This window comes from Uloborus diversus, chromosome 4 (genome assembly GCF_026930045.1).
Source record: "Uloborus diversus isolate 005 chromosome 4, Udiv.v.3.1, whole genome shotgun sequence".
In the NCBI taxonomy this organism is placed as follows: domain Eukaryota; kingdom Metazoa; phylum Arthropoda; class Arachnida; order Araneae; family Uloboridae; genus Uloborus; species Uloborus diversus.
This window is the reverse complement of record NC_072734.1, coordinates 56608883-56635234: the sequence shown is the minus strand read 5'-3', so window position 1 is coordinate 56635234 and position 26352 is coordinate 56608883. Positions and strand designations below refer to the sequence as shown.

Below are 26352 nucleotides of genomic sequence, written 5' to 3'. Positions count from 1 at the left end.
ATAATAATAACAAAAATTCTACAGTTTTAAAATTATTCATAGAACTGTTTCCAGCTTGTAACAATTTTAGACATCTTTTCCTTTTAGCTAGACTTGAGTAATGTACCAGCAAAAGTGAATTTAAAAATCAGTAAATACATAGAAAGATTCATTTAAAAAGAACTTCAACCCTTTATGGACCTCATTTGTTGTCGTATCCAGCGTTAAAAATCCTTTAAAAAAAAAAAAAGAAAAAAAAAAAAAGTGGTTCTGGCGACCAGTATGCATTAAGACATACCACATTAACAAACATAATGATAGGTCTACTGAACATGAAAATATAGTAAAATGTCATCTAAGTTTCAACATAAGTTTATTTTATTAACATTTTACTTAAATATTATTAATTTTTCACAAAAGTTTCACACTGTAGCTGATTGGCTTTAATGAAAAATTCACATGAGTAAAAGCTTCTTAAATTTAATGGAACAAAATTACTGTAAATGTAAAAATACAATTTGAAAAATGTAAATAATATGAAATTTTAATTGACGAGGATCGATCAGGACACAAGGGACTACTATTTCATGGGGGTACAAAGCAATTTTCACTGGTCTGAGACCAGTAAACCATCAATGATTACAAACGCTGATATCTGCCTTCATTACTAAGGTAACAAAAAATTGTTACCCCTGTATGCTGTTTTAATGAGAGAAAAAAAAAACAATGATTAAATGCTATATAATGAAGGCTGAAAGTGTGTGATGTGAATGAGAGCTTGAGTAATGCAAATGTTTAAGATTCGAAAAAGATTTTTACACCTACTTAACAAACGCTTAAATAAGTTCGTAAAGACGAAGGAATAGGTTGAGCATTATGAAGGCCCTTCCAACTGCTTTAATGATAAATGAAAGGACATAACTAATTTTTTTGAAAAAATTATCCGAGGTTCAAGATGTACTGATCTGCAATAATGATACAAGAAATAATTGAATTATGAGGAATATTTTAAGTGATTTTTCCACACTCACATTTGGGAATATTAGCAGGGAGCAGTGTGGTCTTAAAAATTATAACACAATAGACACCTTGTTAGGAGCCTATAAAATTACACACACACAAATAATAATAAATACAGTAAAACCCCTCCTAATGCACACCCCTTAAATGCGGACACCCGTCTTATGGGGTCAATTTTTAATTCCCCGATTCCAAGGCAAATAACATTATTAAACCTCTGTCCTGCGGACACCTCTCTGTTGCGAACAAAAATATTTGCCCCTTTAGTGTCTGCATTAGAGGGGTTTTACTGTAGTTTGATCAATTTAATTTACTGCTAAAGATATATATATATATAAAAATAACAAAAACAATTTAACTTTCGGTTTGATAATGTTAGAAAGAAAAAAAATATAACAGATATTTTGAGAAAAAAGAATTGGAGCTTCTCAAGGATCAAAAATTTGCAATAACTTGTTCCATAGTTTAAATCAAATTAATACAAAACCAAGGTTTAAAAATACGCTTTCAATGTCTCATTCTGCAGTATGATCCCTACCTCCCCCCCCCCTTAAAATGGTAGTCTGTATCTGCCTTAGCATGCAGTAGTGCATTAAAATAAAACCTAGAATGTTTTCTTTGAAATAGCAACAAATATACACAGTTTTGTTAACGTTAAAGTACCTTAAACTCCAGTTCCATGCTGCTACATCCTTCCACAGGCAGCATCTGCATGAGCTGTTGTATGTGGACAAAGAGGTTTCGAGCAGGAACTTCAGTGTTGCCTGCGATGACAGCTTCCAGCACCGCATCGTGGATGAAAACATATTGGTCTTCTGTCTGAACCATGTAATTACGCTGCGCCCGCAAACAAGTCACGTGGCCATAGATATCCACCGTGTTCTCATTCTTCAGCCTCTCAAGCATGGAATCGATGACCACAAAACAGCCAGTCCTTCCCACTCCAGCACTGAAAATGAACAAGGGGCATAAACATATGGGTGGTTGTGGCTAAAATAAATTATTTTTTAAACTTTTCCCCAAACTTCCACAGTGAGAAGGGAAATATTGTGTAACTATAAACAATAACGATACAACATTCCTTTTAGCAAGGATATATCTAAGGGGGAACCGAAGGGGCGTGATCCCCTCTCTAAATAGCTTTAAAGAAAATTGAAAATTTCTCAAAAGATTCAACTCTTATCCTTCCCAAAACAAATTCTTATGTACACCCCTGCTTTTGTGTGAAGGGTGACATAAGGGTTAACATAAGGGTGAGTATACCTGAATGAAATTAATTTCTTTACTTTGCTCAATCTCTGAAAGTGGGAATGGGCAATACTTTTGGAACACATAAATATAAACAATTTAACATTCCTTTTATGTTAAAAAAATTAACATAAGGGCATAATAGAAATTCATTTCTTTGTTTCACCCTTGCCCCTATTGTGGCAATATCCAAAATCTAATAATGCAGAGACATAAAACATGCATGATTACTGCAGTAGTTTTGATTCTCTTAAAGCTATTTGTTAATATTTCTAAAAAATTGTTTATACTTGAAAACATGAAAGATAAAATTCAAAGCCCAAGAACCTTATCCTATTGTTATCCTATTCCTTTATTTGAGGAAATCATGATACTAACCTAAAGCTGGTCCTCAGAAACAAGCACAGAGAAACTATTGAGAAAAAGAGTTTTAAGGGACGAAATTTGAAGGGGTAACCTTTCAACACCATATCAGAGGGTACAATATCTCCTATAAACATTTTGTACCACTCAAAGCTCATTAGGTTAAAGTTTTTACAAGGTTTTCATGTTGGTGATGTCAAACTACCAAGTTTTACCAATTGTTCTTTTTATTATCAAAAAAACAATTAAATTTAATTTAAAATTCACAGTTCTGGACTTTCAAAATTAATTTTTATATGTTCTGTAGTCAGTGTGCTGTGCCCTAATTTTTCACATTAAGCAGTCTAGTTTTCTTTCTATGAACTTAAAAATAACACATGCACCAGGCATTAAAATAATAAATAAATAAATAAAACTCATGCAAATTAAGGTGGATATCTCATTCACTTCTTTTTTGTCCTTTACCAAGCACATAATTCCAGCACGACAAAATGAAATAGTACATAGGATAAAGCCAAATTTTGAAAAAAATATAGAAATTTTTTTTACAAAAATATTTTTCAGTCCATATTTTTGGTGCTTGCATTTCTTTGGGCAACTAAAGTAAATAAAGCCTACATTTAAAATGAAATTTCTTAAAACAAAACCATAACTGTTAATTGGAAAAATTCAAATAAAATGATTTGCATGAAGGTCAAATGAGATTAAAACAAATTGTTTGATTTTAAAATTCAAGTTAACTAAAATAATCAATACTACAGACACTTTTCAGCTACTGATAGTTTGAAACATATCAAGTAAAACCTAAAGCTTGCCAGGACATTACTTATTTATGATTTTCTTACCTGCAATGAACAATCATTGGTCCTGATTCGAGAGGATTCATGCTTCTCACTCTCTTTAAGAACATCAGGAAAGGAGTTGGATGATCAGGAACTCCATGATCCGGCCATGCAGTGAACTGGAACTGACGCACCTCCCTCTTCTCACCAGTCTGGTTAAGCTACAGAGTACAGGAAAATATGGTATCATTAAGAAATGTACATATATATGAACTAAAGAAAAAAAAAATAATTGCAAAGTTTAGAGCTCCTATGGTCTCAATGATCAGTCGTAAAATAACAAGGCACAGAATATGCACCTTGACAGTCTTCCTTCACTAGATTTGGAAGTCTGAACTGAACTCATTTGACTCAATAAACAAATTTTACATATAATTCTACAACATTTAAATAAAATAAAACAAATTTTCAGCTCTCTTAAAATAGTAAAGAAAAATTACTGTTATGAATGTCATGCTACCCACATAGCCCCCTCATGCTTAGTGCAACAGATTCGTATGTGACATACGAATCTGTTGCACTAAGCATGAGGGGGAGTCCATTGAATTTTTCTTAAGGTGGGAGGAGGGAAATACTTTGAGATGGTTTATGATCTCATTTTGGGACGCTCTCATTCTGGGGGCCGCTCCACAGTATTTAAAGAAGCTGTAGCATCGCCCTATGGTGAGATGGGCACTCCTGCCTTCTACTATATATACAAAAAAAAAAAAAAAAAAAAAAAAATCTGGTATTGTAAGATATAAAAATTAGAAATCATTTTATTAGTCAATTGCATTCTTACTGAAAATTACACAGCAGTCACACTGAAATTATGAGGATTTTACATTAATTAAAACAGAAAATGATTTTTGGAAGTGACAACATGCTAAACTTTGAAAGCAAAACAATTGCAGCCTCAAATTTCAATGCAAGTATTGAGAGAGAAGAGGAAGATTGCATAGTAGGTGTTAGAAGATACAAAAATCAAACAATGTTTTCTTTTCCTTTTTTTGCTATGAATGAGATTTTTATTTTACTTTAGTAAGCACAAAGAGTAATTAATCTTCCATTTTTGAAAATAGAATCTCTCTTATACAATACGTGCCTTTGGAAAAGAAAAGGTAGATAATGTATAGTAAGAAATGAAGCAATGTTGGTTTTGATATCTGATAACTTCTCTAGTTTTCACGTTAAGCGGTTTCAAGCATTATGGGAAAACACTTGTAGCACTTAAAGAAATTCTAGGGAGTCTGTGAGAACCCCATGTAGTTTAATAATTTATTTACACTTGAAAACTCAAGCCATGAGGACTAAAAGTCAGTCATAAGATACACTTGAAGAATATTTGGTAATTAAAAAAAAAATCATACACTAACCATTAGATTAGGGGTTCTCAAAAGGTGGGCCCAAATCCCCCTGGAGGTCGCAAGATGTGGAGGAAAAGTTTAAAGAAAATAAATTCCATTGCAAGATTATAAAATCAATAAGGTCAACTACTGTCGCTTATTATAAAATAATTCAAGAGACAAAAATTCATGCTTCTTTTACCAGCTACTTGTGTTTCTAAGGATAAAACTTAGCCATTTGTGTAGCTTTTAGTTATTTTTTTTAGGGTTTAGACAGAGTTAAAACTTTGGAAGGGGGGAGGGTCGCCAAAATACTTAGTCTTGAAAGGGGGTTGCAATGTCTATCGTTTAAGAATTCCTGCATTAAATCATTAAAAGCAATATTTGAAATAATGTAATATAGTTATTTCTACAAGAAAATTGTCAAATTCAACACTTATGAACTTCTTAATGTTGGTAATTAATAAATGGTAAGGTTTTTGAATGTAGCTGTAAAAACTGAAACATTTTAAAGGGGATAACATGTAAAATTAATGATCATGATCATTTCTCTGCAATCCAAATACCATGTAAAATAAATAATTATGAAGCGTAAGGATTTTTCAGGGTTCATACTCTATTTGGATGAAAAAATTCCATGACTTTTCCAAGACTTTTTCATGACTTCAATGAAAATTTTCATGACTTCGTTACACGAAGATAATAGCACTATTTGATCTCAAACTTGGTAATATTTAGAAATGAGCATTAGCAAAACGTCTATATGAATGCCACAGCCTCATTGAAGCACTTACTCGTAATGGAAAAAATATAAGTGCACACTTAAAAAATTAAACTCTTCTTATTTGTCTTCATCGTGTAAATTTAAATAAAGTAAAAATGCAGTGAAGAAGCGAACATGATAATGCTTAAATGTCCGTTATTTTTTTAAAAAAACAGGCAGAATAACATTGAATGGGACAAAGGTGGAATGAGTCATCACTAAGTTTCAAAAAATTTGCTTCAAAAGTTACCCTTTAGTGTCAATAGTGCCTTTAATCATCCACGTAACTTCACAGTATTTTGGTTCTTTGAAGTAAAGCCATATAGTTTAGTTCTTTTTTTATGTTTCTAAACCAGGTCTTTTTTTAAAAAACCATTCAGTAATGAATCAATCTTCTGATTCAAAAGTATACTTGTTTTATTTACAAATTTGCATATTTTCAAATCCATATAAATTAATAAGTTAAGAAGTTCCAGAACACGTTTAATTCCCAACATTGAACATAGCAGTGGGTTGCATGGATTAGTTTTGTGTGCCGTATGTTGGGCACTACTGTTTTAGAGCATTAGAATCCCTCTTTTTCTGTATTTTATCGCCTGACTTAAAGTCTTTATTTTCTAAAACATTCAACAAATTAAGATAAACTCTGATAAATTTAATAATAAAGTCCTTAAGAAAAATGGAATAGAACTTGCATGCAATTCAATTGCTTTTTTTTTTTTTAGTGGGCGTGGCAAAAGCTAAGAACGTGAAATTTTGCTACTACAGAATATGAAACATAAGAAGTGTTAAAAATAACAGAAAATTCAAAATAAGTGATGTCCAGGCAGTAAAATCACACCGCAAAAAATGGCAAATGGATGCGACAGAAGTGGATGCAATGAGATTTCAAAATTCAGATTTGATTTTTGGATCTTTCACTTTTCCAATTTTAATAGCTTTTATGTGCTATACTGTTAAATCACTCAAGACTTCTAATGCTCCTTTAGCTACTGTTCCTTTCTCTTTGTCCAGGACATTTTTCCATGACTTGAAATAAATGTCCATGACTTTCAATGAAAATTTCAATTTTCCATGACTTTTCCAGGTCTGAAATTCTGTTATTTTTTTTCCATGACTTTCCAGGATTTCCATGACCCGTACGAACCCTGATTTTTACTTTCTTCTATATCTAATATATAGAAGAAAGTATTGGATTCGTGCAAATTTTCGAATTTTGACGGATTCGAACGTTTTGAGGTGTGCCGAGTCCATTTCGACTATTTTTGGAAAATGTCTGTCAGTCTGTGTGTGTGTGTCACGTCTGTGTGTGACCAGTTTTTTGTGGCCGCTCTACAGCAAAAACTACCGCATGAAATCGAACGAAGTTTGGTACACATATGTGCCCCTATGTGAACTTGTGTCCATTGGTTTTTGGTGCGAATTCCTCCAAGAGGGGTGGAGCAATGGGACGTTTTTTTGAGTTACGCGTGCTTGCTATTGCACAGGAAGTAACTGGCGGAATCAAACAAAATTTGGTCCATATGTTGCCATTAACAGGAACAGGTGCTGATTCAATTTTGGTGTCAATAACTCAAACGGGGGTTGAGCTATAGAACGTTTTTTGTCGTCAATTGTGACTGCTGTATCTCAAGAAATAATGAACGGAATGAAAGAAAAATTTATCGGAAGTAGCAGCTAGTGGGTGGGGCATTCCAAGGTATTTTTGACATTTATGTAGAGTGACCTTTTTTGCCATAAATTTTTAATTTACTGTTTGATTAGCATATTATTTTATTTTGATATTTTCCTACCAACACACCAGCTCAAATTAAAATAATTTGCAAATCATGCGGTAAATTAAAAAGTTATGGCAAAAAAAGGTCAGGTTACGGACTCTACATAATGTCAAAAATACCGTGGAATGCCCCGGGTATAAGAGCTGATTTTATTTTGGGGTCAACAGCTAAAAAGGGGGTAGTGCAATCACCCGTTCTTTTTTTCCATTGCGAGTGCCCTATCACAAGAAGTAATGCTACGTTGTGATTGAAATTTGGAATATATGTGAATCCATATGTAAACAGTCTTTGGTTTAATTTCGGCGCCAATCACTGCAAGAGGTGTTGATTTTTTTTTTTTGCCAATAAAAATAGCTTTTTTAATGCAACAATAAGAAAGATAAATCGTAATAGATTGTCGTCTGCGTATTTCTCGTGATTTTAATTGTATGGAAATGATTAGAAATATTATCTCAATGATTTAAAATTTTTAACTGCTGCCATCCTATGTTTGTTAACAAATAAAATGTTTGTAATTAATTCAAGCAAAGCTTTTAAAATAATTTTCAATTTTTGCTCGTTGCTTTGCTTTTGCAATAATTCAGACATTGGGATGGTCATCAAGTTTTTGCATGTGTAATTTTGTTTTTGTTAGGAATATGCTTCCTCCTCAAGCATAGGGAGGGATTGGAAAAAAAAGAAAAATATAGAAGAAAGTTTCGTGATGGCCACAACATACTAGTTTTTTTTCATTATTGAAATATAAATCAAAATAGTTATCGCAAAGCTTATGATTTCTTCCTCCCAAAATAAATACTTTTGAAAATAATGTATCAGTCAAAAATTCCTTATGAATAATGAACAGCAAGGGAACAAACAAGATACAATATTTTTTAGTAAATGTTTTACAAACCCTGGTAATATGCAGAGTTCTAATACAATATGTAGCAACTTCTTGGACGTCGGAAAGTGTTACTTGCATGACACCATATGTTTCAGATCCTCTAATGGGCCAATACTGGTCACACTATTAAAATAAAGGGAGAAAATTATGTTATAAAAATACAAAGCATTAATACAAGACGATTATACAAGATGAATTTTGTAAACAGAAGAAAAGATATTAGACTTTTGTGCACACTAATTTTGTATAACTGAACATTTGATTATCTGCTTTATTTCATTCTCTCGGTCTTTTTTCGGGTGTATCTTCTTTTCTACTGTTGTTTTCTCTATTACAAACAGCATTTCTCTAACATTTATCTTTAATGTAAATAAAATGCTTTAAAACTTTGCTTGACTCTATTATCAGATTATTTACCTATTTCATAGAATTATCACACAAAAATTGCTTTTTAGAAAACTTGTAAAGTTATAAACATAACTTTTGTTCCTGCAGTTTTATACAAAGTAGTAATTAAATTTTAAAATCAATTAGAGAAACATTCACACTTGCAAAATTATTAGAATTGGATTGAATACTTTGCTAAAGATTAACTATTGTTAGATTATGTGTCATACCACAGTCAAAAGCAACACTTTTTATGAAACTAACAAAGTGACATTAGAATTGGATATTAGGCAACTACAATGAAATCTCATAGCAGCAAACTTCAAGGAGCTGCAAATTTTGTTTGCTGCAACAGGAATTGTGTTGTAATGGAATTCAAGCATGATGGAAATAAGTCCCATTTAAATTAATAATTAAATTTAAGCCAAAAAATAGTTCACATCAAAAGATAGGAAGATAAACTCTTGAATAAAAGTGGAAAGTTGCATTCCCTCAAGACATTACCTTAATTCTAGTTCTCTCTTCTAACTTGGTCATCATGACAATGGTGGCACTTCTTTGCTCCCACACCATCCTCCAGAAATCACCGAAAGTTTCAGGGAGAGGACCCTGGGTGGCAATGTAGGCATTCTGTTTTCGATAACCATCACAATAGTTTGCATTGATGTAATCTGAACCAGGTAGCCCATCCAGTGACTGAAGAACAACACGACTGTGGTCATAGGCAATGACGTTGGCATATCGGTTTTTCGGTTTGTTAATTTCCAGATTGGAGTTCTCCCAAGTGAACTGCTGACCAGGTTCAATGGACTAAAAATTTAAATAAAATCATGAATATTACTTGAATAGAATATAAAAATTTACACCGTAAAAATGTAGCAATTCTTAAAAATTTACAAGGATTAAGTTTTATGAAAATTTTGTGAATATCAAATCTGTTGTCTGCTGGAATTAGCTTCCAACATTAAAATAAGGGCCAAGTTAAATTAAAATTTAATTAAAATAACAAAACCAGAGTTTTTTTAAAAAAATGTTAATTCATGAGCACTTTTGAAAAATACATATTGCACTATGTTACATAATGTATGAACAAGTACAAATAAAACTTCATCCATTAGAATTAGGGAAATTTTTAAAATAATTTATAATTTTTCATTATTTGTTACAGCTCATGTTTTTTTTAAATATAAAGATGAAATTAAAGCGCTGTTACATTCCCTGAATTCATGTACTAAAAATAAAAGCTAATGAAACAAGTTTCAACTTCTTTTTCAAGTCAATGTTATTGCAGGTTTGCAAACTGTTTCAACATGGAATAATTTTATCTAACTTAAAAATAGAAAATCTTTAGCAAACAGAAGAAAAATAAACACATAATGATAATAAATCCTTTAAACCATCCATGAAATTCACCGCCAGCTCAGTAAATTCCAGCCGAGGAATGCAGTTTTGTGCTTATTAGCACTCATCAGCATGGCATAGAAGTGACAGAGCCGAAGGTGGAAAACCTCTTAAGGAAGCCCAGAATATGTATTAGCTACCAGTTTGTTTGGCACTCTCTTTATGTTGAAATTTGAGCCATAAATATTTTGTGAAGGCAATACTTCCTTTGCATTGGACAAGGAAGTAAAGAGTTCATTTTCCGATATTGCTCAAAGAATATTCAGGGTAATCCAAGTTTTCAGTAATTCGAGGTGGCATGAGGCCCGATTAGCTCGGCTATTCGAGAATCTACTGTATTTCAATTTTTGCATCAAAAGAGCGTGAAATATATTTGTGTCCATCTTCATTGCCAGCTCAGCTGTTTTCATCAAGATTTGCAGATGAAATCTGCAAAAATGATTGATCATGCACCTACGCAATCAAAGAAAGAATTCAAAATATGTACAACCAACATAGACACACCTCATATTCCTGTGAAAACTTCAAATTGTCGTTGGCTTTCAGAACCTCGATGTGATTGCCCAATTCCGTGATGGGGATGGGAGGATGGCTGATCATGGCTGGTGTCTGATAATTCATGCGGCGTATCTCCACAGGGTCTGTAGGGTGAGTGGGCAGCTCTCTCTCTGCAGTTGTCATCAGCAGCTTCATAGTGGTCTCTCCACCAGGAGTCTTGGCAAGTTGGCGCCTTCTATAGAGGTCAGGGAAATGTCTGTAACAGTGACCCCTGCACACTCAACATTACGCAAAAAACGAAAGGGATGCCGAGCAGGGAAGGAGGTGCAAACGGTTGAGGTGGTGGAAGCAAAAACATAAATAAAAAAAATAAGAGGGGTAGCAATGTTAAGTAGCTTGAAAAATAAGTCAAGGATATACCACATTTCAAAAAATAATTACGTAAACTGAAAAGTAACTGAAGTGCAAAAAACTGAAAAGGAAAATGCAAGCATGTAAGTATGAGGTATGAGATTGGATAATGGGCAAAAAGTGGGAAAATGAAGGCAAAATTCAAATTTGCAAGTGGAAAAAAAATTAAAATTATCCTTTTCATATATACATATTGTATTTTACGGACTGTAAGATGCACTTTTCTTTGAGAAATTGCCTCCATCGCCCAGCCGTAACGAACTGATATCAATATATCCAGTGTCTGATTTACAATTTCCAACAGTCTTAAAAAATGACAAGGAAGAAGTACAAGAAAGCTGAGGTGATGATTTTCAGAGATTACAAACAGTTCAGTTTAGTTTTATAGACTAATAAAAAAAATATTTTATAGCTTTAGCTTTGCAATCATTGATATAAGTTAAAAACTGCTATTTTTTAGGTAAATTAAATGTAATGGTGCATCTTATAATCCATAAAATACAGTAACAAAATGGTTTTTAATCATAAAATGAATGATGCAGTATTTTACAGAAGGTTAACAAGTTACGTAAACATATATTTTCTGTTGAAGTGACTTCATTTAAAAAAAGATAAAAATTCATCAATCTATGCATATAGCTATCAATCAGAAGAATCACAGAACATTCTTTCCAAAAAAAAAATGTGGTGAAACTAAAAACCCACGTTGCTGAAATGAGTCTTGTGAGGTGATCTTTTACATTTATGTAATACAAAAAAGGGGCTGACACTGAAAAATTCCAAAGGACTAGAACTGAAAAATTCCAAGAAAAGTTGGAAATAGCAACAAAAGTTGGAAAAATTTCATCACTGGAGTATATTTGTTACCAAAAATCAGATTTTTTTTTTAAACAAAAAGATGAGTCAAGATAAATAATAAATATATATACTATTTTCAGGCATGCATAATGAAGTACTTTTTAAAAAACAAACATAGAATATTTTTGTAAGTATGCACAAATATTTGTTCATTTTACTACAATAATTACTTAATAACTAACTAAGCACTTGTTTCTCCCAAAGGAGTCTGCAGATAGCAAAATTGGCAGAATGTAAGATTTATGGAATTCAGAGCAAAAAGTTGGGGACGTCTCTATTGTTAGGAGTCTATAGATGTTTACATAAATAGGTAAGAGCCCAACGTGTCAAAAGGACTTTGATGATTTTCATCCCACAGTTTAAACTCAATTTTGAAGTAGTCAAAATGCTGTGTAACAGAATGATTAGTTATATTCCACAAGGTATACATACATTGTGATAATTTAAGATAAACACTGAATTTATTACTCCCCCCTTCCCCCAATTTAACTGCATATAGTACTACCTTATAAGAATAAATCATTCTATTTTTGTGAATAAATTTGTTTTAAGTATTTGGCAATTTGCTAAGCAACATATTTGCTTTAGTGCAACATAGATCCCTTTTACACTTTCAGTTTTGAGGTCGTACAAAACCAAAAAAAAAAAAAACTTAACAGTTTTAAGTTGTGTTACAAGATCTTAATTTTAAATTAATCTTAAATATTTTTTGTAACTGTGTAAACATCATACTTTTGTGTAAATCTTAATATTTTGCAACTGCAATAAGTAGATTTTTTAATTCACTTCGCTATTGTGTAACAGGACAAAAAGGAAAAAAAAAATGATGATTTCATTCAAATAAACAATTTCCCACCTTTTCACAAGGAAAAGCCCAATGACACAGAATGTGATCAAAATGAGGGCAATGACCGGTCCGACGATCCAGATGATTTGAGCCTTGTCACTGTCAATGCTGATGTGAGACATATCCGGCCGGTCATTTCTGTCACGAGTACCAGGATCCATGGGTGGTGTAGGACCCCTGACTGGAGTCATGTCTAAGCTCAGGGGGTCAGAGAAAGAACTGCTGGTATACAGGCTCTATATTTTGGAAATCAATATTGTTAAGAGATTAAATTAAGTAATTCAGAAGAAACTAGAAATGAAATATACAGTGTCCGAAATAAATGTATTGAATTTTAGCAGTTGATTTAAAAATAAGTTTAAACACCGCAAGGGCGATATTGGGCAAATTTGGCAGTTGAATTCTTAGAGTTTGATGGCAATCTTTTATTTTCTAGCGTCCGACGCACCTGCTCCTTTTATGAACTGACAGAATGAAAAATGGCACCAATAGTGAAGGAACAAATTGTTCTCTGGTAAGCAATACAGAACCCAAATTCTTAATAACAATAACAGTGCAAAGAATAATTTGAGAAGTTTAAAAAAGAAATCCACCCCAGGATAAGAGCATTAAAAAAGTGGCACAAAACGTTTCCAGAAACAGAAAATGTACAAGAAAGGCTACTAAGAGAGCTCACAAGCCTACTAAGGGAGCTCCCATGGAAGTGTACTGATTTTTTTTAAACAAAATCTTTATTTGTATTAATATCTAATTTCAGTTTTCTTATGCTTTTTTAAAACTCTGCTAAATACTCTAATTCGGCAATTTGATCAGGGGTCATTGTTTTAAATTCTTCACATTCAAAGATAATCTTTAAATTAGAAAAAATTGCTGCTTCAACAGTCAACCGGGCTGCAGCCATTTTAAATAGTTAACCGGAAACAGTTACTTGTAAGAGGTGAATTGTTTTATAATTACTCTTGATAATTGTTTTATAATTAGGGATTGATATACTGACTAGGACCAGCCTAGCTGGGCCCAGAGGCTATAGCTGGTCCTCACTTTTGTATTTGTATTATTAAGAAAAAAAATCAATTTGTGTGAAAAGATGCTAATTATTGCACTGTAGGAAAAAGACATAATATATATATATATTTTTTTGATGTAATGGCAAACTTAGAACTAGTAAATGAGTTCGTTCTAAACTTTCATGATTTTTACATTTTAAATAATTAATAATCTTTTAATGATCATTCTATTAAATTGACCAACTGAACAAGTAGTCCACTCAATGAGTGCTCAAAACAGGAGTGTAGCATGCATGTAATATTGGATAATTTTTGACTTCCGAATATTGTTATGGGTAGTTAATAAGTAAACAGACTAAAAGGGGGTGAGCTAAAGGTGGGAGGGAGGTGGGAAGAAAATTTTTGGATTTTTCGAGAAAACGTCGAGAAAAATGGGTTTAAAATAAAAATTCTGCTAATAAACTTTCTATGAAACTGTTTCTCTACACATTTGTCGAATTTCCAATAATTTTCCGTGTGTCTGCTATGAAAAATCGATGAGTTTTGGAAAAATTCTCTCTTTTTGTCAAACATTTGCTCCTAGTGCCTCTCAGGATCAGTATTCATGAAAATTGTCAATGACAAAGTTGTAGAGCTTTAAATTTCCTTCAATTTGATATGCAATTTTGTTATATTTCATTCAACCAATCAAAAGTTACAGAATTTCAAAAACGCACTTTCACAGCAAAAAGTGGAACACTTGACATTCAAAAATTTTAAACTGACTCGAAAAGATCGCGCACTTCCTCTTTCCTCAATGAATTTGACAATCCTGATGGATAATAAAGAAGTATTTGTGGATTACTACAACACAAATGATGTGTTTAGGGGGGGGGGGAGTGAAATTGTGATAAGGGGGAAGGAAAGAGTGAGAAGTGTGACATCAAGTATTTTTTAATACAAATATGTTCATAAAAATTAGTTTATGAAAAGTACTTTGTGACAAATGGAGAGGGGGTCAAAAATGTTGAAAAAAACTGTAAGGTCTGGGGGAGAGGTCAGTTAAAGGTGGGAAGAGGGAGCCAAATTTTGTAGTTTTCGATTATATTTCGGAAACTGCAGGAAAAATGTGTTCTGAATAAAAGTGAAAGTTAATTAAATTTATTGTGAATTTGTTTTCATACATATCTGTCACATTTCCAGTGTTTTTTTAGTTATGCGTTTCTGAAAATCAACTTTTTGGAAATTTTTTTTATCTTGTTCCTTTTGTATCAGAATGTATGTGTCAAAGAGATGCTCAAGGGATATTGTGACAAGGACCCTGACAGTTTTCTCTGTCTTGAAAATCCACCGGTTGAACACTTGAACTGCAGATTCAAACCTGATACCAAAGAAATAGGAAGCCTATGCCCAATCGACTCGACACCTAGCTGATAGGCAATCAAATTCTATGAAGTTCTAGCATGTGCTGAATTTTGTTACTCTTATTAAAGTGAATATGTGACGCTATAGCATGATAAATAGAAATAAGGTAAATGTAGCTGACCGGCAGCACCTTTTTGTAATTATAGTTTTTATTACATTATTACTAATCATATTTTGAAAATGTTTACGTGGAATATGGACTGACAGTAATTAGAAAATGAAAATATCATCTTTATGGTGACATTTTGGTTTTATTCTGAGGCGGAAGGGTCATGTCACCAGCAGTGGAAAAGTTGTTCTAAGAAATTAGTAGTGTATTGATATCATTGTTGTCCCTTTCGTTCTGGATAAATATTTTGATTCTGTTGTTGCAACTGCCATTGCAATGCAAGCTTGCAACAGAGTAATTTAACAATGATTTTTAGAGACGTACCGAGTACTCGGTACTCGGCCTACTCGTCCAATTTGTCGAGTACTCAGTACTTGGCCAAATTTTGATCAGATACTCGGCCAATACCGAGTTGTTGCAAAAAAGATTGAATATTGTCCAAGACAGATATTAAAATTTATAAAAAAGCGCAAGCATATATAATATTCTGCAATCATTTACAAGTCAAATTTAAATTTTGAGAATGAAGTTTGTAATGCTTCAATGGAATAAAACTTGATTTTAATGTCCCCAAAGTTAATAAAACTTATATTCAGTAAATTACCGCCCATTAGCCAGGGCTAAGGCAGAAATACGTGAAATACACCGCCAGCTCAGTCATTTCCAGCCGAGGACTGCAATTTCGCTCTTATTAGCACTCATCAGCCCGGCATATGAAAGGAAAGTGACTGAGCTGGAGATGGAAAACCTCTTAAAGAGGCCAAGAGTGCGAAACAAACTGGTAGCTAATTTGGAATTAGCAGACCAGACGAGTGACCGAAGCAATGGTTCGGTTCAACTCGAAAATTGAACGCATGGCAAGGTATATTCAGTAAATTACCGCCCATTAGCCAGGGCTAAAGCAGAAATACGTGAAATACACCACCAGCTCAGTCATTTCCAAGCACGGAATGGCAGTCCTCGGCTGGAAATGACTGAGCTGGCGGTGTATTTCACGTATTTCTGCTTTAGCCCTGGCTAATGGGCGGTAATTTACTGAATATACCTTGCCTTGCGTTCAATTTTCGAGTTGAACCGAACCATTGCTTCGGTCACTCGTCTGATCTGCTAATTCCAAATTAGCTACGAGTTTGTTTCGCACTCTTGGCTTCCTTAAGAGGTTTTCCATCTCCAGCTCAGTCACTTTCCTATGCCGGGCTGATGAGTGCTAATAAGCACGAAACTGCAGTCCTCGGCTGGAAATGACTGAGCTGGCGGTGTATTTCACGTATTAATAAAACTTATTAAAAATTGTGCAAAAAAGGTTAGTATAGAAAATATGGAATTTTTATATTAAAAATTGATTTTTGCTACAAACAAAAATTAGTTATAAGAAATATAAAAATACCTTTGCTTAAAAAATAAAAGGAAATAAAACAACGTTAAAGGCACAGTGCAGACACGTATTTTGGCATTACAAGGAATTCCTTTTTCAATGCACAAAATGTGAGCTCGTGGATTTAAAGGCATACTACAAAAGTTTGTTTTTTTTGTCGAATGTCTTTGCATTCTCTAGCTCACATTTTATGCAGTGAAAAAGACGTTCCTTGTAACACAGAAACACGTGTCACATTTGTTTTATTTGCTTTTAAAAATTATTTATGTTTGGCGGACTGGAACTATAATAGATTGATAACGAATAACGAATAAATAACGAATAAATACCTTTGGGCTGAAAATTCAAAAAATCAGTAATCCAACGTCAGAAAGCACAAATATTGCAAGATAATAGATTGGTATAATTTGTTTTAATTGCAACTTGATTAATCAAACCTTTTATTTATTTATTTTTAATTTTAAAAATATTTTTTTGTAAAATTTTTGACATAAACAAAATTTTTTAAATAATGCGTAATTAAATTTCAGCAGTAATTTAGTTTTAAAAACTATTATATGGACAAGGAGGTCTATACTACTATTCCAATAAGTTAAAAATTCATCACATGTGTGTCGGTGGTTCTTCTTAAAACATAATTGGTACTTGGTAACTCGGCCGAGTAGTGAAAGGCCGAGTACTCGGTAACTCGATACTCAGCCGAGTAGTGAAAGGCCGAGTACTCGGTACTCGGCTACTCGGCCAAAGTGCTACTCGGTACGTCTCTAATGATTTTCTACAAGTGACCTTTCAATCACTTGTAGAAAAGCAATGGGTCAAAATCATCTTCAAGATTCCATCAGGAGAGACATCCGATTCCAAGAGTTTCAGCATGAGTTGGTCATTCCTCCTTTTTTAAACCTCCATTCCAGTACTTCACCATTAAGCTCCTAGCTACAGGTGTACCTGGTGGTACGGCAGAGTTAGAGATCAATTTTGATGTTTGCAGCTACTTCGATAAATGATCTGTAACAGAACTCGTTGAGGCACTTTTCAGTGGCTAGTGCACCATATCATGAGAGAAACCCCAGCCGCTTCAACAGATTCAGGGGAAGAATTACTATTGATATATACCTTAGATACATGTTGTATGATTTTATATTTCTGGTACCTACATTTTGACAGTAGAATGTTGTGATCAGTTAGGAATTTGGCTATCAAGCGAACAACCAGGAGGACATCCTATCAAATGATAGCTACCGAAGAGTTTTGCCATCTGATGATAGCCGTCTTCGCAATATCAACATCAAATAAAGCTAGGAGCGTATATTTGTCTCGTTTTTCAACAGCTTCATCATTAGCGGATTTGTCAACTGACTGTTATTATGAAAGTTGGACAGAAACCTTCTTGTTTGACCGTTGTTTCAATTTTATAACTGACATTGATGTCCATATGGTTTATACAGTCGTTTACTTTTGCCTAACAGTGTTGTAGACTAGGTATTCTTAGTAACAACAAATTCAAATTAAATTAAATCAATGTTGTTATCAATTTCCTTAAAAAGTATGTATAGTGCTAACTTTCTGCACGCCCTCAGTCCACCTTCATATTGCAAATACGTAATTTTGCTAAGCTTCGGCCTATTCCTTGGTAAAGGGCTGCCTATAAATAATGTCACACTTCTTTTCAATATTTTTACCCCCCCCCCCCTCTTTCCACAAAGTTCATTTTACAAGTTACTTTTCATAATTCGTATTTAAAAAAGCTTGATGTCACACTTCTTACTCTTTCCTTCCCCCTTGTCACAAAGTCACTATTTCACAACCCCCCACCCCGCTAAACATCATTTGTATTGTAGTAATCCACAAATACTTCTTTATTCTCCATCAGAATTGTCGGATTCATTAAGGAAAGAGAAAGTGCGCGATCCTTTCAAGTCAGTTTGAAATTTGTGAATGGCAAGTGTTCCATGTTTTGCCATGAAAGTGCGTGGTTGAAATTCTGTAACCTTTGATTGGTTGAATAAAATATAATGAAACAGCATATCAAATTGAAGGAAATTTAAAGCTCTACAACTTTGTCATTGACAAGTTTCATGAATACTGATCCTGGGAGGCACTAGTAACAAATGTTTGACAAAAAGAGAGAATTTTTCTAAAAATCGATTTTTCATAACATACATCTGGAAAATTATTGGAAATTTGACAAATATGTGTAGAACAGTTTCGTAGGAAGTTTATTTAGCTTGAATTTTTATTTTAAACACATTTTTTCTGCGGTTTCTGATGTTTTTTTTGAAAAACCCATAATTTTCTCCCCCCCCCCTCCGTTCCACCATTAGCTCACACCATAGGGGCAGGGACTTTTAGTATGTTTACTTGCTAACTACCCCTAACAATATTCTGAAGTCAAAAATTATAGCATATTCCATGCACGCTATAATGTGTTTATTGACTGGACTAAAGGGCAGATATGTTTTGCAAGAAAAATTACCTACTGGAGAAAAATTTAAATGTATATAATAGTAAAAGAATCATCTAGTAAAAAAATGAATAGAAGTTTTAAGGTACCTTTTGTGGTGTATCAACCACTGCTCGAACATATATGCTATATTTCTGATCATGCAAGAGTCTACGATTCAAGAAACCATTGTACATTTTCCCATCTCCCAGAGGGAAAATTTCAGGCATGGATCGGTGTAAGAACTTGGCTGCGATGTATGGACCTAGCTGGTCAACTGCAGTGGCAGAAAGCTGAAACATATATAAGATAGCAATTAAAATACTCTATTCTAAGATTTTACATTTCAAAATGTGCTCATAAAGTAGTAAATCATTTTTAAAAAGTCACACTACATGAGACCAACTACACTAAATACTTTCAGCAAACATTCTTGAAAATGTGACAGTGAATGGATTCAAATCTACCTCAAAGAAGCAATGTAGAAAGTATCACAGATTGCGTAAAATAAGAAATTATTCACCCCTGAATAAACAATATGCTAATTAAATATTTTAAGTTTTACTTCAATGGCTTTTTTATCCAATTCCGAAATGTAATAGGTTTCTGAACGAAATAATTGATAACACACAGGGTTCACACTAGGAAAATGTCTAAGGCTTTATTTTTCACTATGATAAAAGGTTAAGTGAGATTTTTGTGAAAACTGCCAGCAAATGAATTTTCATTCAATGGGATTTTGGAATGTACTGCAGGAATTGCACAATCCTGTGTCCGAATGCGAACCCTGACACAGCAAAATACTTAATTTATCCAAAGTTAATGAAAGCAAAATCATCATTATGTTTTGTGCTAAGAAACTTTTTTTGCATTTACTGAAGATAGGAATAATTCTCACTTTTTTTGCAACTAAAATGGAAAAAAAAAAAAAAAAAAAAAAAAAAAAAAAACACACACACACACACACACACACAAACTCCATATAAATTGTTTGTTGCAAACGTCAGAATAGATACCATACCTTATTTACACCAACAAATAGTTTTTAGCATTATTTTGGAAAGATAAAAAATATCATAAAAGATACTATTACTACTTTTAAAGGTAAGAAGTAAAAAAAAAACTTTTTAAGCTTTAAAATTTTTTTAAAAAACAGAGAACGCAGCTAAATTAAAAGATAACAGCAAACATTTTGTATAAATTTACAAGTTATTCATAAAGTTCAAAGCAAATTTAAGTGCTCTAAAATGATAAATTTCGTTAAATACTTACAAATATACAGGATATTACCGCTATATAAACAATAACTAAAATCAGTAGTTGTATGCAGTGTGGAAATAATTACAGTTAAGGTAAAATTGGTTGGACTATGAAAATTATTTCATGTTGACTGGATTTCGTCTCATCCAATAAAACTTAAAAACAATTTTATTAGGTATGATGAAAGTATATTATGAACTACAATCAATATAGGCTTTACGAATGTAAGCAATATTATGTACTTAAAACATTAAGATAAGCTTACATTTTTAAATTTAAAGAATTTTACTAAAAATAGAAAATTAAAAATGTACTATACACACTAACAATTTATATATTTTATTTTCAGCACAAATTGTCTGTAACTGATTTTTATTTCTTCCTTTAATTTTCATATTCAATCCAGCTTTCCTAAATATCTTCTAGGCAAATAATTTACAAGCAATGCACCATTCTTATGAATGTTTACGTGTCAAGTTTCCTTTCATGTAAAGCAATAACCAGCTTGAAAATTTCATGTGAAATGTGAATAATACAATATTAATGCAGAATTAATTCACAGGAACAAACATGTATTACATGTAAAGATACATTTCACATTAATGAGATTCAACTGTACTGTGTTTCAGCCAAAGTAAAAAATTGCAAACTACCTCATCAATAGTGAATTCTCCTGGATCTTTAACAGCAAACTCAGCAGGAACCACTACCAAAAAGTAATGACTAATGGGACCGTATTCCTCAGAGGCTTTGGGTAGAATTACTGTAATTTCCCATCCATTTTTGACACCAAAAGAGTCTGGTTTCACCATTGGTTTGGGGGCTGAAAACAAAACAAATAATTAAGCAATGAAAAGTTAAATTTTTTGGGTACAAAACTCAGAATCACTTATGAATTACTTCGCCACATTGGATGAAACCTGGGCACAATTTTTATGACACAATGTACATGAAGTAAATATAGAGTAAAAAGCAAGTACAGTTGGTTCTCTCTTTAACGACACTCTATATAGTGGCTTTCTCTATTTAAAGACAACTTTTCACCGTCCCGGATGCTCCACTGCAGTTTTAGAAGCATTCTATTTAATGACGCATTCTACTCAAGAACGATTTTTTGTGGTCCCTGGAAAGTCCTTAAATAGAGAATCAACTGTATATATTAAGAGAGGTATCAATTATACGGTTGAAAAGTTTTTTGATTAACAGTCTTTGAAAACCAAATCTAACACACAAGTTACACACATAAACATGTATGTAGTGTTGTAGTTAGGGGAAGGGGAGAGCACTATCCCCTGAAATATTTGGTTTAGTATTATAAAATACCGTATTTTCTCGTGTATTCTCCGCAGGTTTTAAAATTGGCCCGAAGAAAAAAAAATCTTTGTCAAATCAGCAGATAATAAGATGGAAAAAAACAAGGTTGCTTTGATTTAACATACAAATTTATTAAAATTAAAAATGTGAAGGAGTAATAGTTAAAATTAGAATGATTTCTTCATGAAATCGTGGTGATTACAGCAACGTAATTGCTTAAATACAAAGAGTCAAGACATAGGAACAAACGGTCCAATCTTGAACAAATAGAGACTTTCTTCTTGACTGTATGGCTGCTGATTTTACACAGCCTGAGTCCTATAAGAGGAAAACTCAAGCTATGTAAAACAACCAACCCTACAGTCACATTGATGTGCAGACCGAAACTCCCTTTTGGAGCAATCTTGGGAGCAGGAAACTGATGAGTTTGGAGCAGCTTGGAGTAGCAAAAACGGTGAATTTGGAGCAGCTTGCAGTAGCAAAAATTTTAATTTTGCATCAATTTGTCAATCAAAGTTATTTACTTATATTTGATTACTTATATTGTATATATTAAGAGAGGTATCAATTATACGGTTGAAAAGTTTTTTGATTAACAGTCTTTGAAAACCAAATCTAACACACAAGTTACACACATAAACATGTATGTAGTGTTGTAGTTAGGGGAAGGGGAGAGCACTATCCCCTGAAATATTTGGTTTAGTATTATAAAATACCGTATTTTCTCGTGTATTCTCCGCAGGTTTTAAAATTGGCCCGAAGAAAAAAAAATCTTTGTCAAATCAGCAGATAATAAGATGGAAAAAAACAAGGTTGCTTTGATTTAACATACAAATTTATTAAAATTAAAAATGTGAAGGAGTAATAGTTAAAATTAGAATGATTTCTTCATGAAATCGTGGTGATTACAGCAACGTAATTGCTTAAATACAAAGAGTCAAGACATAGGAACAAACGGTCCAATCTTGAACAAATAGAGACTTTCTTCTTGACTGTATGGCTGCTGATTTTACACAGCCTGAGTCCTATAAGAGGAAAACTCAAGCTATGTAAAACAACCAACCCTACAGTCACATTGATGTGCAGACCGAAACTCCCTTTTGGAGCAATCTTGGGAGCAGGAAACTGATGAGTTTGGAGCAGCTTGGAGTAGCAAAAACGGTGAATTTGGAGCAGCTTGCAGTAGCAAAAATTTTAATTTTGCATCAATTTGTCAATCAAAGTTATTTACTTATATTTGACCTTAATATAGGCATATATGTTATATGCTGAACTACTTGATTAACAAATCTGATGAGCAAGTGAAGGCAACATTAAAACCTTTCATTTTTAACTGTTTGATATTTAATCACAAAATTAATAATGAAATTACACAAAAAAAAAAATCAAAAATGAAAAATGATGTCATAAGAAAAGGAATTTTAAAATACATGAGAAAAAAAGCATGAAAAATAAGAACAAAAAAAAAAAAAAGGCTAAGAATATGGAAAAAAAATGCGTCTCGAAAACATAGCCAAGTGTGCAAAGTGTAAATTGGAAATCAAGAAAAATTTATATTTTGGTGACAAAAATAATATTGGTGTTATTATTATTATTTCAATTTTATTTGTAAAATGAAATTAGTATGACCGAAAAATTGTACAAACTCTTTGTGTGTTTATGGTAGTTCTTGAGAAATTCATTTATTACGTAACAATATGGTGTTTTGTAAGAACATTCCCTCCTTCCATTTAGATATTTTATAGTAACAAAAATCAATAGAATACACATAAAACCAAATTTGATAGACCATATAAATGTTTCAAAAAATGTGTTTGGTAAAATCCCTGCGGAAACAAAAGTTTGGTTATGGTTCTGCCCTTGATGGCGTTGACTGAAGAGGTGGGATAGTAGAAAATAATTCCGATGCTTTTTTAGGATAGCTGCTGTGGTTGCTGCACTGGAGGGAAAAAAAAGATAAAAAGATTTTATAAAGACTTGGAATCAATTTACAAAAATTTGAGTGGACCATTGTTGGATTTTCTAATGTCACCCAGTGGTTTGATTTTGCATCTTCTAGGCAACAGATTTTTTTCACTGCGCAACATTGATGTCGCATATTCCCTATGTTAAAAAATGCTTTGGCACAGCGACATAACTGACAATGGGAACGCCTTGGCTCTTTGCAGCCCAGCAGATAATCTGGGGACAATACGGTACTGCAAATTTGACATGAATTGGTTACAAAACTTACAAACTTAGAAAAAATAAATATTTCTGAATTAAAGTAATCTCAACTAATATTTTTTGTTCGAACAAAAATTTGTCAATAATGACATCTACTTAACAAAAAAAGAAAGAGAGGGGTGTGTCCCCCTCCCCCCCAATATGTTTTCCGGACTATGGCACTGCATATAAGTATGCATGTGCAAAGCAATAAATATATGCAAACAATAATTCAAGCATAGCAGAAAACATATTTCATTTTATACTACAAATATTAATGTGAGATTCAAAGGAAGGTATATATTCTTTTAATGAAATTTAAGATGAACAATGAATAATAAATACATAAACAAGAAGCTAGGAAACATATAAAAGGGCATACCTGCCATGGCTGTAGTAACAGTTATTTTGGCAGGAGGTCGGAAGCTTTCATCAGAAGGAATGGCAGTTATATTGACTTGATAGCTCGTGAAAGGCATCAGGTTATCGACAGAATACTCAGTGACATCAGCTTCTACAAACACAGTGTGAGTAGGAATAGGAAGCTTTTGCAAGTTGCCTTGGCTATCATAAAACTCCTTATGAGCTCCATAAGATATCTGCAAACAAAGTGGTTGGTTAAAAGAGATGCTGTTGAATAAATAATTACCAAACAGCAATTTTTTTTCTCTTGTCAATAAATAAATAAAGTTTCTAAAAAAGACTTTTAAGAAAGAGCTTTCCTGAAACAAATTAACTGATTGAACTAACTGATCAAATTAACTAACACTCTTCAAACTAATTACCGATTACTTGTAAAAGATTTTACAAAACATTACAGAAATATTCTACATAGGTAAAATAACAAGTTGAAGGAGGGGAATATTACACTTGATAAAAACAATTATCCCTTTTCGGGGGGGGGGGGGGAGATAGTAAAATCAACAATATGAAATCACAAAATTTGTTACAGATACTACATATACAAATTTTGTGTTAATGAGAAACCCTTTTTCCCAGCGTCTATGATGACTACTGCTTAGCACTGGAACACTTTTTCTGCATCAGGGTGGCGACAGAAACTGTGAAAAAAAGTTCCCTGACTTTTCCCTGATTAAATTCACCAAATTTCCCTGATTTACGTTACCAATGATAATGGTTTTCTTTCTTTGCTTTACGTGAAATCCATTGTATGTTTGTATAAAATGCAGTATTTCAAACGTTTTAAGTTGTGTAAAGTTGTTGAACTAAAGATGTATTTTTAAAAAATGCTGCTTTTTTAATAAAATGGTTTTAAAAAAACGTATCGTCATTTTGGGGGGGGGGGGAACCCCCTACAAAACAGTATATTAAATTTAAATATAAAAGAATCACTTTAGTCTGAAGAAAAGAAAATCTTTATAATATGCGGTTACAACAAGTAGTATAACGGCAAAAAAAAAAAGTTTTTTTTTTACTGTAAGTTCAATTTTAGCAATTAAATTAAAAACGCGAAGAAGCAATAATTTTAAAGCTTTTATAGTATTAATTCAAAAACCAAAGATTTCTTCTTGAAATCGTGATTACAGTACGCTAATTACTTCAAGACAATGGAATAAAGGCAAAGGAACTAAGGCATTAATGAAGGCTTCCTCTTTGCCTGTATGGTTGTTTATTTTACGTAGCATTGAAAGCATAAAAAGAAATTTCAAGCTAGGTAAAATAAACAACCTAACAGACACAGAAGCAATCTTAGGAAGTTCATCCTGTGGTTAATAAGTAAGATTCAATACTTTGACGTTGAGGAAAACAGATGCACAAATTTGCGGCAGTGTATAATCGCACCTCATTAATTTTACTTTTTTTTTTTAACAGATAATTGGTAGAAAATGCGTAGGGAATTAATACTTAATTTTGTAAAGCAAAAAAAAAAATTTTTTCTTCATAAAATCAATTTTCCCTGGTTTTTTGTTATTTTTTCAAAACTTCCTGATATTTCCCTGACTTTTCCCTGATTAAAAAAGTTCCCTGATTTTTCCCTGATCTGTCGCCACCCTGTGCATTTCAAAAGAGGTTTCTTGCAACTGCAACCAATAAGCATGCAATACTTGTGCAAATTTTATGCTTCATTCATGGTGATCTTATTAGTTACTACATTCAATATTTTTATCATGTATGAATGAGAATTACGTATCAGATTTATTTTTCAGAACTTTTTCAACATTATAGCAAAAGAAATGAACAATAAGAACAGTGATATGTAAGACAAATTTTAAAAGGCTATGGTTCTCAAGTCACAGAAATCTTTGTTGATCACAAAATTAAACTGAACATTATGGATACTTCCCATTTTCACTGTTCAAACTCAGTTTGGGCTTCACAAAAGGTTAATCAATGTACAAGTGAAACATTACCAACACTGCATGATAAATAATGTAAACCAGAATAATGAAAAAAAAAAAAAAAATACCAGCATCTAAAGATGAAGCTGATTGCTGTGTAACATTAAAACCCTTATTTGTACTGATTTTAGATAACCTACTTTTTAATTTTTACTTCCAAGCTACTTGAATTAATAAAATTAATAATAATAATATTTTTTTTAAGTACAGTAGACTCTTGAAAACATTACCTAATGTGGACCAAAAACTGGCTGAGTTTGAAAATGCTAGGTTAT

General features: G+C 32.7%; 1 protein-coding gene across 1 annotated transcript in view; it reads right to left on the bottom strand.

Moving 5' to 3' along the window:
• The window catches only part of LOC129221107 (tyrosine-protein phosphatase Lar-like), a 281893-nt gene that overhangs the window by 8156 nt on the left and 247385 nt on the right, over window positions 1-26352 (bottom strand). The window contains exons 22-30 of the mRNA XM_054855554.1: window positions 24100-24316; window positions 20852-21021; window positions 19049-19231; window positions 12613-12839; window positions 10494-10722; window positions 9093-9398; window positions 8211-8324; window positions 3456-3604; window positions 1663-1948 (exon numbers count right to left, since the gene is read on the bottom strand). Of these exons, the coding sequence (XP_054711529.1) occupies window positions 1663-1948; window positions 3456-3604; window positions 8211-8324; window positions 9093-9398; window positions 10494-10722; window positions 12613-12839; window positions 19049-19231; window positions 20852-21021; window positions 24100-24316 (1881 nt within the window). The remainder of the gene's footprint in view (window positions 1-1662; window positions 1949-3455; window positions 3605-8210; window positions 8325-9092; window positions 9399-10493; window positions 10723-12612; window positions 12840-19048; window positions 19232-20851; window positions 21022-24099; window positions 24317-26352) is intronic.